Source organism: Elaeis guineensis, chromosome 14 (genome assembly GCF_000442705.2).
Source record: "Elaeis guineensis isolate ETL-2024a chromosome 14, EG11, whole genome shotgun sequence".
NCBI lineage: Eukaryota > Viridiplantae > Streptophyta > Magnoliopsida > Arecales > Arecaceae > Elaeis > Elaeis guineensis.
Window position 1 is genome coordinate 51,017,407 of NC_026006.2, and position 15,522 is coordinate 51,032,928.

A 15,522-nucleotide genomic window follows, 5' to 3' on the forward strand; every position below is an offset into this window, starting at 1 on the left:
CCAACATTGTAACTAGTTTATTTCATGATATTGAATTAAAAATTCTAGAGAAGAAGTTTTTTCTCCCTGGCTGTTTTCTTATTTTGTATGTCTTCTTTCTCTTTCCATCAAAACGTAGCCTAGGCGGCATCAATTGGCCTCTAACAAGAGTAGGTTGCTCCTAATTGACCAAGGCATTCAAAAGCGGTTTCAATCTATTGGCTAGAACCATAGAATTTTGACACACCATTTGTTGAGTGGATATCTGGTCAGGACACCACTCTTAAAACCTTTTCAGTACCATGCGATGCAGCAGGAAGAAAGAAGAAACAAAACAAAACAATCAAAATACGTGGATCAGCCACAAAAGGCTCCCTCCATGGGACATGCAAACTTCATTATAAAAAAAAAAATTACAAGAGGAGATCTCACCCTCAACCCTCGTACATCCAATTTCTCTCTCATTAGAAGTTTCCCTCACAAAAGCTCTCTCTCTTGGAAGACCCCCTAAACCCCTAAATGTCTACGTCCGCTGTCCAGGAGCCTCCTGCTCCTCTCTCAGCGCTTCAGCCTCTCTTTCTTCTCTGGGTTCGTATGGCGCATCCTCCGACAAAACAAGACCACCGACCCTTCTCTGTTGAGGCACAGACCTTTTAAAAGCCTTAAACAAGTGTTTAAACCTAATTAGATTAGGTTTAGGTCTCCTAAATAAGCCAAATCAAGCCCTGAACCGTCGGATCAAGACCGAAAACTTCTGGGCCATCCGATCGCGACCGGTCCACGGAATAATGTCGTGGACCGGAGAAACGCATGGGAAACACCCACGCGGTTCACCATGAACTGTCCGATCCATGGTGGATCGGGGTACAGCCCAGGCAAGGGCACTGGGCCGTGCCTGCACGCGGGCCCGCACACGGGCTGGGCGGCGCGCTCCCTGGGCCGCCCGTCCCTGGGCCGCGCCCCTGGGTCGCGGGTCCTGTGTGTTGGCCCCGCCTGGGCCGTGCACCGCCGCTCCGCCGGCCCACCGCCAGCCGCCGGCGGTCCTCCGCTGCCTCGGGTCTCGTGCGACTTTAAAAGCTCGTATCTCCTCCATCCGAGCTCCGTTTGGATGATCTTGATCTTGTTGGACTTCATTTTTATCACGAACCTCATTGTGGGCTCAATATGGGCTGAATCTCGAGACGTCAAATCCTAACAATCTCCACTTCGATCGATATTGGCCTCCAAACTCGAGAACTTCTGGATCTCTCGCCCCATGCCTGGGCAATCGTCTACTGATCATGGATGGCAAATATGGAGTCGAGCCAGGCTGCTCGATCCATCTCATCGTATGCTGTGCTCCTGATTGAGACCTGCTCGGATATCATCCTGTGACAATAGGAATCTTACCTTGCGACGTCGCCTCTCGTCCTCCCGAGTCTTCTGTCTCATGCCCGATCCGCTCCTGGAGCTCCACCTCGCTCTGGGCTCCGCTGACTCTCGAAGCTCCACCTCGCACTGGCTCCCATCAGGTAATAATATCCTCTGCTCCCTTCTTTCCTCCAGCATAATCCTATCGTCGCGTAGCACCCTCAGGATTCCTCCACCAGCTATATCCTGTAGCCTCTCGAATCCAGTCTGCTAAGTAAATAAGATTCCATCTGAAATTGGGTATGTATCGGACTCCTCCAATCTCCTCACTGTACCGTCATGTGTCTCCAGCTAACCGTCCCAATGCCTCTGATCGCACAGCTCGATCCATCCGGCAGATATACATACCTTCATTGTTCTTCAGGAGTCAAACTGCTCCTCTCTGCAATATACATGATAGGGCATGCAGAATCTAATATCCACTGCTGGGAAGAAGTAGATACCTCTTCAGATATCTCCAGGAATCTCCATCTGAATCGCTGCGGCCGTCGCTACAGTAGCCACCGTCTATTTTTGAGTTGAGGGTAATCTCTGCTAGATGCCCACTCCTCATACCGGTAACACCTGATTTTGCTCAAGTCCCTCTGGACTTGGACGCCCTCATTGCGATCTCTGTCGCTCCGTTACCGCCTCTGCTCCTTTAGAAGCCACCAAAGCTGAGCTACCGCCACCTGAGCTCGAAGCTGGGTTCTCCCTCTGAGAACCTCTTCTGGAGTATCGCCGTGGTGATTTGTCATCTTGATGGTGCTTTTCCCCACTAAAAGAGCATCATCAAGGATCGTACGAAGGAAAAGCGACGCAGCAAAACCAGCGCCCTGGTCTTCTCCTCAACATTCTCACCAATGCTGAGGAGGTCGGTGAGGATCTTCTGGAAGTGGCTCAGATGTTCCTGCACGCTCTGTCCCTCATCATTCGCAGTTGGTAGAACTGCTCAGAGGAAAAGAGTATTGGTGAGAGACTTTGCCATGTACAACTCTTCGAGTTCGACCACAGCACGTCGGGAAGTCTCGCTCAGCACATGGATCACCACCTCTTCGCAGTACATGCGGATGGTGCTCACCCCTGCATCTGTAGCCGTTTCCAATCCGCACTCCATGGTGGTCGGCTTCTCATCGACAAGAGAGCATCGATCAATCTCTGTTGGATGAGCACATCTTTCACCCTTGCCTGCCATAAGGAGAAATTGCTCTTACCATCAAACTTGTTGATCTCCATCTTGATTGTTCCTGTCTTCTCCATCTTCAGTCTTGCTCACCACGCTGCAATCTGTATCCTTGTACCGCCTTGCTCTGATATCATTTGTTGGGTGGATGTCTGGCTAGGACACCACTCCCAAGACCTTTTCAGTACCACACGATGCAGCAGGAAGAAAGAAGAAAAAAACAAAACAATCAAAATATGTGGATAGCCACAAAAGGGCTCGCCTCCATGAGGTATGCAAATTCACTATAAAAAAAAAATTACACGAGGAGATGTCACCCTCAGCCCTCGTACACCCAATTTCTCTCTCACTAGAAGTTTTCCTTACAAAAGCTCTCTCTTGAAGACCCTCTGAACCCCTGAAGTGCTGGCGTCCGCTGTCCAGGAGCCTCCTGCTCCTCTCTCAGGCTTCAGCCTCCCTTTCTTCTCTGGGTTCCATACGGCTCCGAACGACGTGTCCTTCGACAAAACAAGACCACCGACCCTTCTCTATTGAGGCACAGACCTTTTAAAGGCCTTAAACAAGGGTTTAAACCTAATTAGATTAGGTTTAGGTCTCCTAAACAAGCCAAATCAAGCCCCTGAACCATCGGATCAAGATCAAAACTCCTGGGCCGTCCGATCGCGACCGGTCCATGAAATAGTGCGTGGACCGCGAGAAACGCATGGGAAATGCCCACGCAGTCCATGCGGTCCACCATGGACCGCCCGATCCACGATGGACGGGGTACAGGCCAGGTAGGCGCCTGGGCTTGGGTCAGCCCGCGCGCGGGCCCGCGCACGAGCTGGGCCGTGCGCCCGGCTGGGCCGCCCACCCGCTTGGGCCACGCACCGCCGCCTGCCTGCGGCGCCGCCGCCCTCCGCCGGCGGTCCTCCGCCACCTCGGGTCTCGTGCCGACTTCAAAATTCATATCTCCTCCATTCGACTCGTTTGGGTGATCTTGTCTCGTTGGACTCCGTTTTTCCCATGAACCTCCTGTCTCATGTGGCTGAATCTCGGCGTAATCCTAACATCATGTGATGGGCATTTCATTTCTTAATGTGAGGATAAAATCTTTGAGTGTTTTTTTTTTAACTCTGTGACGATCTAGTGGTTAAAAGATGGTTTATTTCTCACTGGGTGATTCAAATTTACAAACTGATTCCCTAACATAAAAAACTACACCAATTTTAGTGGTCCATATTCTGCTTATTGCTTAATAGATGACCCAGAGTTTAATATAGTTGATTGATTGATATAAAGTTATGGTCGATCTAATGGCTAGCAAGTCATTGGTTACTTGATGCATGATGGCTGTTCGAATGTCTTTCGATATAATTTTAATGGAAAATTACAAATGTATGTATGTGTGTGTGTATCTGATGTAGCACATTGCTCAATAATGAAGCATACTTTGATATTAGTGAGATGTCGATCTGATTCCAAAAGAAAAACCATCTTAAAGGAAATTTCCTATAGAAGAGCACTTCTCCATAATTGAAGTACTATTTTAGTTCTTCTAAGACTAGTCTCATTTTAATAATTTTATTCAAAAAATTATTTTCCAAAAATAAATTTCTTGTGTAAGAGTGTAGCTCTATTGGATAAAATATTATTTAAGTTTGCTTTTTGTATCTTCATGGGATTCTTGTTCAAAATTTTGTTAGAATCCTATTTTATATTGGAGTATCTACATGCGTAACTTCAATTGAAATAAAATTATCACTTAAATTCTTGAGTGAAATTTCATTTTTGTTCACTCTAAGAAATTTTCTTGATTCAATAAAATTTAAAAAAATTATATTAAGGATAATTTATTCGAAAGTTGTAATGTGGATTCATATATTTGTTGGAATACATATGAGGATTAGTCGAACTTGAACATTTAAAATTTTATTTAAGTATAAAGGATATTATTCCGTAATATAAGGTTCAGTTCCTTGAAATTAAAATTATCCTTGTGAATTACAAGGACTTTATTAATAAAATTTATGCATATCAAATCAAAAACTATGACATCAAGCTAAACTTACCAACTATGACAATTGTTTCTAAGAATGATAATGAATTCTTAAAATATTAAGAAGAATTAGGGGGTGTTTGGTTGGGGAGAGTTGGGGTTTGGAATCGAAACGGGAATGGATGACTTTCATTCCAACCATTTGGTTGGGAGGAGTCCCATTTCGATTTCAGAGTGGAATCGAAATGGCCCAATCTACCTAAAACTTAATCCCCACTCTCCCATAACGATTCAAATTTTTATTCCAATTCTGATTTCGGTCACGAACCAAATGCTTCGGAGGATTTGGCCATTCCGATTCTGATTTTGATTTCAATCCATTCCGATTCCCATTTCGGTTTCGATTCTGGTTGTGAACTAAACACCCTCTTAATGGAATGCAATATAAATTTAGTTCTAATCTAAATCCATTGTATTAAAAGGTATGTCTAACTTAAGGGATGTTTGGTTGCGGAGAGTTGGGGTTCAGAATCGGAATGGGAATGAATGACTCCCATTCCTACTATTTGGTTGGGAGGAGTCCTATTCCGATTTCAATTTTGAGACAAAATGGAATGGTCCAATCTATCTAAAACTTAATTCCTACTCTCTCCTAAGTATTCAAATTTCGATTCTGATTTCGATTTCGGTCATGAATCCAATGTTTCGGAGGATTTGGCCATTCCGATTTGGATTCCAATCCTTTCGATTCGCATTCCGATTTCGATTCAGGTTGCGAACCAAACACCCAAGTTTAAAGCATAGAAACCTGATTGAAATCATGCAAAGTTAAATTTATTTTAATATACATATTATATTTAATCTTAGCTAGCACTTATATAAAACCACTTAATTAGAAGTTCCCTACTCTAAAAGGGGTAATTAAAAATAGATTCTAGAATCTATTGGATGTCTTGAACCTACTTATCAATAAAACCCTATTATGGGTGAATTTGAAAAGATCTCACCAATTTATTAGTGTTATATAACTATCCCAAGGTTAACAACTGAGGGTAGATTAGTGATCCTAAAAGATCCTATCCGCCTCCACTTTTCCATTGTACAAGTCATGCATAAGCCGATAAATGTCATCCTGCAACAGGTGCCAGTACTTCTGATAGAAGAAAGGGAACCCATATGGCCCAGTCATCTTCTATGGATTAATAGCAAACAAAGCTTCCTTAATCTCTTCCATGAAAAATTATTAAGAGCGGAAAGATGCATTGTTATCTCTATGTACAAGCAAATCCAATCCATGATGATGCAACTACCCTCTACTTTTTCAAGAAAGTTGCTGTAGAAAGAAATTACAATTAAACTGATCAGCAATAACTTATTGGTTCTCCAATAGGTGGCCATCTATTTCCAAAGCATTTATTGTGTTCTTCCTTGCTCCTAAAGCATATATAGTGGTGGAAGAATGATCTGTTCCGGTCTCCTTAAAAGTGCCTAACAATTGAAGTTTCACATTGTTGATTATGACCTACACCATTAAAAGGGCCTAAAAATTAAAAATCCATGTTTTAGGCTGCTCCCTGCTTATCATATGTGTCCACATTATGGATGTCATTTGTTCTAGTTTGCTAACATACATGTTAGGGAAATCCAAAATGATAAGACATATACACATAGATACATATCCACATGTATGAGTATAGAGACACATACATACACACGCAACTAATAAATCTTATGTCAAGACAATAAGATATCTAGGAATACTTGAGATATGCAATGCATCACACATAGCCAAGTAAGAATAGCTTTTAACAAACAAAACATAGTAGCAATGCCTTCTTGAATTTTTTTAGCTTGGATTTACTTTACTACCAGGGATTTTGTTTTCAAAGTTTATAATAATTTGGAAGAGCAAAATAGTTAATGGAGTATGGATACTGGTGCAATCACTTCTCCCATTTAAAATATATTAAAGTCTAATTAGATTAGATGACCGAGACAATGCTCCTTTCTCTACAATGTCCCTTCCATTTACTCCACCAGCATTGCCTATTTGGTAATCAGTGGTGATTGGTTGATTTGATAGAGGAAGTGATCCATATCACACTTTGTACTCTTTGATCAATCCCAGTTGATTAGTTGAGCCCGCTTGATCTAGCAGTGGGTGGTTTAACAATAATATACAAACATGAACTATGTAAACTTCAACTTTTGCCTATATCATTATCCCCTTCTTTTTCCTTGTCTCTCATTAAAACAATGGGATGGCTGATAGAGTGATAATAAACCCCAAGGTTGGAGCAAATTGCAGATTGAAGATAGAGAGATGATGAGCTTAGTAGAATCCTATGTGTCTATCACACATGGCGTAGTAAACCTAGTAAATTTGATGAGCTTGGATTTCATATAGACAATTTGATCTTATGAATCATCTTGAGCATTTCATTGGTCTCATTGACATGATCAAAGGCTTTCATCGGCTTGTTGTTGGCAAAAGAGTGAACTCGGATGGTTTTCGAGCTATAGGAATTGAAACATGGCGACCTTCTTGTAATCTAACATATAGTTGTTCATTGGAGTGTTTCTAAAATTTCTCACCAGGGAATCCTCGTGATGGGTGGATTTCTAGCTGTCTCATTAATTGGGCCGAAAGCATCCGATGCCATGCCTTAGTTCCTAAAGAAGCTCCATCTTCTCTTGAGGCCGTGACATGGTCGTGAACCTTCATGAGCTTGGTGATCTTTAGGGCACTTCAATTGATGCTCACTAATGGTTGGAAGGAAGTAGGGAGGAGAGCCATCATGGCTAGACCATGAATTTGTTCGAGCTTTGGTTGGAAGGGGGAGAGGGGATGGAGGGCAGTGTGGTCCATTGGTGTATGGAGTTTCTTGAATTAAAGAGAGAAGAAAAGAAAGGAGCAGCATACTCGTTTCCTATTCATGCGATTAGAATACATAAGTAAGCTGCTCCTTTTTTTTGTTACAAAAAATACTGCATTACGTAGTATCTCGTACTAATACCTCAAACTTATTCTAGGCAATTGACAATTATAATTGCTATATGCATTGTGATATCAAAGTTGTCAGATCAGATTAGATGGATGTTAAAGCAATTTCCTTGTAATAATTTAAATCTTAGACTTTGAATTTAGTTATTAATTTGGTTGATAACATTGCCTTTGTGATTGCTAATCATCACTTTTGTCGCTTTGATCATCATGTTGTTGTTTTGGTTATTGAAATCAAATTTCTTATCTCTATAATCATCATTCACAGTTTCTTATTTCACATATTCTATCTCTATGTAGGATATGAAGCACCAAACTTGAGGTGTGCATCACTCTTTTCCATATTATTGGACTATTATTCTGAATTTTCAAAAGAGAGGGTGACAGAATCCTAAACTCAGACACCTTAGATTTATCTTGAATATTTGTATATCAGTCCTTGTATTGTTTCATATTGCTAGGCGAATTGTTACATAGTGCGATTTCGTTATAAACTACAATCCAATGGTTGAATTGATCTATTGTTGAAGTTATTGATTATGATGATAAAATTTACATAACACGTTAATCTTTTTAAAAAATTGTAAAATGATATGCTTCTCTCCCTCTTTGTTCTTATTGTTTCTAGTGTTATTCCTATTTTAGGATGGATTGAAGGGTAATCCAACCCTAATTTTCTAATCGAAAAAAATTATTGGACTGTACTTTGAGCTAGTGTCATTTTTTCCCTATAAAGGCTAACAATAAGGTTTTGGGTATCGGTGCTCGTATTGGTGCATATTGACAGTACCATGCCCGTATTGAATTGGCACATGGTACAAGAGGTGTACCAAGTATGTAGTTTTTTCCCTATAAAGGCTAACAATAAGGTTTTTTGTATCGGTGCTCGTATTGGTGCATATTGACAGTATCATACCAGTATTGAATTGGCACATGGTACAAGAGGCATACCAATACTTGGTACACCAAACAAGACCCTGTATTCGATGTACTAATATTGTAATGGGATACTATCGGCATGGAGTTCAGTATCGAGACGACAAACCTTAGCTGACACCATATTATAATTTATTAATGTAAAACAAATTATATATATTTGCTTATATGAGATAATTTCTAACTGAATTTTTGTATTATTATGCTGAGTGGACTTGGCAATTAAGGGAATCATTGGCCCTTTTAATGGCCTAGGAACCTTTAAAATCCTATGCACAATGGGAATTACATTAATAGAAAATTTTTGTATATGTCAACAAGTGGATATGTGGTAAAAAGGGAAAATGGCAGTAGCAGATTAGATGGTGATGATGATAGTTGCAATACTTTTGATACAAAATAAAGAAGGGAGAAGCTCTATCTTTGAATCACCAATCTGTCTAACCTCTTAATTAGTAGGATAAGACTTTACTATATTTCAAGAAATCAGCTTTGTTTTTAAAAATATGCTTGAAATCATCTGTGTGTGTGTGTGTGTGCGTGCCGTGCATGCACACGCACGTGCGTGTGCCCATGTATATGTGTGTGTGTGTGTGTGTATAATGTATGTATGTGTGTAGAAATCAACTTTGAGATTTGATTTTAATATATGCTTAAAACCATCTCTTTATGTGTGTTTGTGTATATGTATGTATGTATGTAATTGTATGCTTGTGTAAATCAACTTTGAGATTTGATTTCTCACTAACCATGCTTCTCTAGAGAGGAGAAGGTATATATTTTTCTTGATTTCAAAATCAATAATGGGATATGTAAGTTGAGGATCCACGCTATTGATCATGATCTGTGCTTCCAAAAATGCCTAAAGCCAAAAATTTCGTATTTGAAAGTTGAAACCTTTGTATGGGTACAAAAATGAACAGTTAAAATGATAAGAAACCATATTTTTGTATGATTGAAGTATTAAAGTCTATTGATTTTCAATGTATACATAATTTAACATGCATAGATCATGATCAATAAGATGAATTTTCAATCCAAATGATTTATCATATATTTAAGCATACCAACACAATAAATACTATTTATTTTTGTGTCCCCATGATGCATAGGTTAGAAACTACAAAAATATATTATTCAATTTTTAGGGCATGTGAGTCTTCAATTTGGTTGCATTATTATTTTGGAATTGAGAAAGGTAGATATCCAATCAGATCTAGTCAGGTCAAGATTGGATAAGAGGGGTCTAACATGATGATCCAAGCTGTTGGATGTGATTTGGTACCTTTAAAGTTTTTGAGACTACGACCCTATGCATCAAGTAGTAATAAAAGCATGTATTGTTTCATGCTATCTAAACTGCTCAATTTTATGACAACTTGATGTATAGGTTTTCTCCGAATTACATGATTTTTGGTGGGTAAGTAGGATAGTAGATCACATCTAACAACTTTGATTATTGACGTGGAACCTCTATGGTTTAGTTTTAACTTGACCGAATATATGTAGAGATACACTTGCATGTAGCCAAGTTCACGCTCGCACACAGATATAAATGCATACATACACTTACATACATGCACACATATATACATGTGTACACACACACACGCACATATATATATGCTCACATACATTTATATACATTGACAAAAATGTATGATAAATGCATAGACAGAGAGCATTAGACTTAGTTACACTCAAGTGGATCCCAATTCAATTTTATTCAGATCCATATTTGATGATGGAGCTTCTATATTGATGATTCAAGTCATTGGATGTGATTTACTATTTTTAAATTGCTTACATACCAAAAATCATGCGATTAGGAGATCCCTAGTCTATGCTTCAAGGGGTAAAAAAATTGGACCATCTAAATAACATTAAATTATTTATATTTTTTTGATCACTTGATGCATAGGCAAGGGCCTCTAAATCATATGATTTGTTAGAAATAGTAGATCACTTCCAATTGCTTGGATCATCAATATGGGACCTCCGCTGCCTATCTATCTATTTCAGCACTATGTTTCTTCGTATACATGCATGCTAATTAGAAGTATGCCTGCAACATTTTATCCTCTGAAGGAAATTGGCAGACAAAGTTGCAGCTGCTGGATTCTTTGTTGTAGTTCCTGATTTTTTTCGCGGAGATCCATATGTACCAGATAAGAAGCCTCTAGATATATGGCTTGGAAGTCATGGGACGGTATGTTATAATCATTTTAAAGTATGAACCTAAAACATTGTTGAGCAAGAAGCTTATTTGACAACCTATGGCAAGGAATATGTTAGTTAACCTGTTAATGGTATTTGCAAATTCATTTTCGTAGATTTTGCATGTTATGCATGCTTTTACATATTTGCCTACATATATTGCATCCATAGCTTTGCTGTGAATACATTATTGCATGTACGTGATACACATTTTCATTTCTCTAATGTATTTGGGTTTGCAGTTCTTCATTGCCTTGCAATAATATATTTTTTTTCTATCCAGAACTTACTGCAAACTACAAAGTGACCTTGGGAGTCATTCTTACCTTCTTTGAAATTGTAATTCTTATAAGCAGTTAAAAGCTTTAAAGAATTGCAAGTTTACAACAGATTTGTTCCTTTAGCTTCAGTGATAAATCTGTAGAGCCAATTACCTCCTTACAGTTGAAAAATTGTTGTTGTATAGTCTCTAATTCATTGTGGTATATATAAGATATTGTCGCCAATCATTATCTTTTTCTCTTTTAGCTTGTTGACAGTTGAAAGCCTCCTGAAATAAAGTGCCATATAATACTGCTTTCTTTTTTTCTCTGATTAAATCCACTCAGAGGACAAGAATCTGATCAGCACTATACTTCCAACAATCCTTTGGCTTTATGTCCTTAAGGAATAGAATATTTCAGTTTCAGTCCATATCTGAATGATGGAGCATGACTGTACACTAAATGGAACAAGTAGCCCTCCAAGAACTCTGGTGAATAACTTGGTTCAGATTCCTAATGTGACTGCCCAGAAGACTGTCAAAAGACATTAACAAGCAAAGTGATCCTACCATAAATGGATTTTTCCCATTCCCAATTACCAAACCTAACATCTAAAGATGACCTTTTGTGCTTGGAAAAGCTTGTCAATGTATCAAATCATATCTTCAGTGTAACTTGACATAATTTCTCACTGCAGCAGCTGCCCATTCTATACCATTGTGGGAGATGTGATAGAGAACTAATAGAGCTAATTATACACATGAGCAAAGAAAAATGTAAGGATACTCTGTACAAAACAAAATATTATAGTCCTATGAATGTACAGTCTAACTTGTATGACCATTTTGTAGAAACGCTCTTCACAGTTCAAGTTTTAAGGGAGATAAGGCTTCAGCTCTTCCTGCTTTAGCAAGCCATATTACATTCTTTGAATCTTTCTTAGCACAATCCCCCATCATTACTGGAACTAGGTAATGATGAATATATCATGTCAGCATACTGCTTCATACACCTCTTTCACATACAAATTCTGCTTTCATGCATTTAACTGTTGGAGTAAAAACATCTTTTATTTTCTTTCTTAATACACTTGTTTTTTGCAGCATATTTGTTTCTTATAGTTAGAGAATTACTATGTTACTTCAATTTTTTCCACATTACAACTTTTGTAGGATAAAGGGTTTGAAGATGCAAAATTGGTAATTGAGGCTTTGAAAAATAAGGGTGTGTCTACAATAGGGGCTGCTGGATTTTGCTGGGGTGGTATGTGAATATATCCTTATGACCTGAGTTATGATTTTCTAGCAGGAATATACTTGAGATAAATTTTTGTGTTATGATGATTTCAAGGATTTCTAAGGGCTAATTTTTGAATGTTCTCAGCTAAGGTAGTTGCAGACTTAGCAAAGTATGATTACATTAAAGCTGCAGTTATGCTACATCCCTCATTTGTGACTGTTGATGACATCAAATGTATGTATCTTAATAGCAATTTGCTCTTTTGTTTGTCTTATTCATAAAAAGTACATAATTTTGATTATTTGATGGAAAAATTGAGCATTCTTTGAATTTCTGCCTAATTTTATGATTAACTAAAATTTGACCATATTTTGATCTTGCAAATGTTCAATTATTTTCAGTGGTTAAATGCCATCTTGCTATACTTGGAGCAGAGATTGACAAGATGTCTCCACCTGAACTGTTGAAACAGTTTGAGGAGATTTTGTCCCTGAAATCTGAGGTATGAAAATTCTTGAAAGACCTGTCATTCATTCTATATGTTATTTGGTGATCTAAGCTATGCTTGAATCTCTCTCTCTCACACACACAAACACACACACACACACACACGCACATATGCACAGGCGCACAGAATGAGTGAGAGAGAGAGAGAGTTTTCTTCTTTAAGGTTGGAGGCTTGAAGCCTATTGGTGCAAAATTAGTGATCTGTGTTTTGAATTAAGGACCCACACTATCGACCATGATCTACATTTAAATGACCTTGAAATCAAATGAATTTTTAAGGTCGCTTATTGAAGCATGAAGTGATCCCAAAAAATGCACAATTTTAATGGCAATTTCAATGGCTCAATAAAATGTATTAATATATTAATCTGTGATGCGTAAATCATGTTGTAAGATCTTTAATCATGTTAAATCAGGGGCATCAAAGACTTGTGTCATTATCCATTTTAATATAATAGGACTATTGACTCCATCCATTTGTGTCCATGTGATATGATATCAATATGTATTCTAGTTTGTTGTAGATTATGACTAACAATGTTAATCCTCATTTAAAATAAATGGATTTCTTATTCAAGGTCTTTCATCATGAGACCAAAGTTAGTGAGCACTGCAACTTAGTTAAGCTTTATATCAACCTATGTGATGCAGGTCAATAGCTATGTAAAGATCTTCCCTGGTGTTGTACATGGATGGACTGTGAGATATGATACTGGCGATGAAACAGCTGTCAAAAAAGCTGAAGAATCTCATCAAGACATGTTAGAGTGGTTTGCGAAGCATCTTAACTAAGAAATCAGTGTGAACATTCAGTGGCGGGTTGATAGACCATTCCTGCATATTATGACAAAGGCTATGTATAACTGAGGATTTATGTGCTCTTTTATATGTTGATTTCCCTGTCAATGTATCCTGAACTTCATAGTTAGAATCAATAATACCTTTTCTTAGTAGTAATTTGTAGTTGGACACAAAATGATGTTCTTTAGGCAAATGAAGCGGGAATAAGATTAGGTATAAAACATTCCATGTTATAACAATTTAAGAGTTTTGCATGCACTTTCTTAAAGATTTATTTGTCTGCATGTTTGTGGGGACCTTTAGTCTAGGAACTAATATCCTTATCTACTGCAGTTGCCTCATGGTATCTTTGAAATACTTCAACCTGATATGACTATGATTGCATAAAGTTGAATACCTAGTTTTAGCTTTTGCAGTGTCTTATTATTGACTCGCACAGATGAAGAAAACTTTTAGTATTGAAGAAACCCCGCTCCTTCACCTATAGAACTCAAGACATGTTTGATTGGGGGGAGCTAGACAGGAAGGGAAACGAATGGCTCTCATTCTATCTCTTTGGTTGGGAGAGTTTCATTTCTATTTGAATCTCAAAAAGGAATGAGAATATCCCAATCTTCGAAAATCTAATCTTTATTCTTTCTTATTATTTAAATTTCATTCCAATGTCAGCAGTGGCGGAGACTGACATCAAATGTTGGGAGGACAAAATAATAATTTATTAATAATTTTTAAATAAAATATTTTATAATAAATAATAAAATAAAGATATATATATATTCAAAAATATTATAAAAATATGAATAAATATTTATTTTTATATATAAATAAAGATAAGTAAAAAATATTACCTTATGTCATTTGCAAAATGATTTTAATTATGTAAAAATCTCAATAATCTCTTTCACATTAAAAATTGAATAATAAATAAAGGGTTAAAGAATAAATAAATAATTTTTTTTAAAAAAATATTATTTTTAATAAAAATTAATGTATAAATTAATTATGTGATTTTTTTTTAACTGATGGACTCGTAATGTGTGTAAGTTTAAAATACTGAGAGGGGCATCATATATATATATATAAATATATAGGTAACAAGTATTTTTATTTTTTTTGGGAAGGGTGGGATAGTGGCACCCCTTGGTCCCTCTTGTGCTCCGTCACTGGATGTCGGTCATGAGCCAAACATGTCGAAAGATATGGTTATTCCGATTCCCATGTCAGGCCATTCCAATTATGGTCGCGAACGAAACACAAAAGCGTTTGCTTCAAGCTCTCTCTTATTTACCATTCCATTTACTGATTACATAAATTAATTTTAAGGTCTGCATGTTAGTAGTTGTCATTCCAATAAACCAAAATTTCATCGATGCGCAAAGCCTGATATGGTTATGGTTCTGGCTAACTATGACAGCTCCAGCATTGGTTTCAATCTGTTCTGGTGGCGTGCTTTTATTCGTAAAAGCCATGCCAAGGATTTGAAACTTACATGCCCCTCGAGCCATCAGAACTATAACAGCTCTAGTTTTGTTTAGACGAAGGAAATGCGTTCTCCTCCTGACCTTTACTATTATTAATATGCAGATTAGTAATATGCAATTATGTGTGAGTGAGAATGGGATGGTTCAGGAAATTGTGGAACTGTAATTACATGAAAGGTATTTGAAGAGGTGCATATCCCTCATGTAGCAATGACTGGCTTAAATGACTTTTGAGGTGCAGGGAGCCCAAGGCTGGCATCTAAGCTAGCCTCGGAATGTTGGCCTGATGAAGGATTTGTCATAAGTTGGATTGGTGGTTGTATCATAACGTTCAAACAAGTAGCAAGACAAGCACTTGCTTACATACCTCTTTTATCATGAATTCCATCTGATTAGGAAGATGATAACATGGTAAATGATAGAACAGCGTAACGGTATTATAAAGGAAAACAACAGGTATTATCATCCAAATCACTGTTTATATAACAATTGCTGATTCAGATTTGAAAAAAGTTGAATTCAATAGGAAATATAATATTATGAAG

At 37.8% G+C, this 15,522-nt stretch overlaps 1 protein-coding gene across 3 annotated transcripts in view; it reads left to right on the top strand.

Annotated features, from left to right (window-relative positions):
• The window catches only part of LOC105057799 (endo-1,3;1,4-beta-D-glucanase), a 57,889-nt gene that overhangs the window by 1,113 nt on the left and 41,254 nt on the right, over window positions 1–15,522 (top strand). The window contains exons 2-7 of one of the 3 annotated variants that reach the window (XM_073248449.1): window positions 7,834–7,855; window positions 10,558–10,678; window positions 12,122–12,212; window positions 12,333–12,422; window positions 12,590–12,690; window positions 13,347–13,652. The exons of the other annotated variants lie outside the window; for them this stretch is intronic. Coding sequence (XP_073104550.1) covers window positions 7,834–7,855; window positions 10,558–10,678; window positions 12,122–12,212; window positions 12,333–12,422; window positions 12,590–12,690; window positions 13,347–13,487 — 566 coding nt within the window. The 3' untranslated portion in view covers window positions 13,488–13,652. Of the gene's footprint in view, window positions 1–7,833; window positions 7,856–10,557; window positions 10,679–12,121; window positions 12,213–12,332; window positions 12,423–12,589; window positions 12,691–13,346; window positions 13,653–15,522 lie in introns of those variants that run through there. 3 annotated transcript variants of the gene reach the window in all.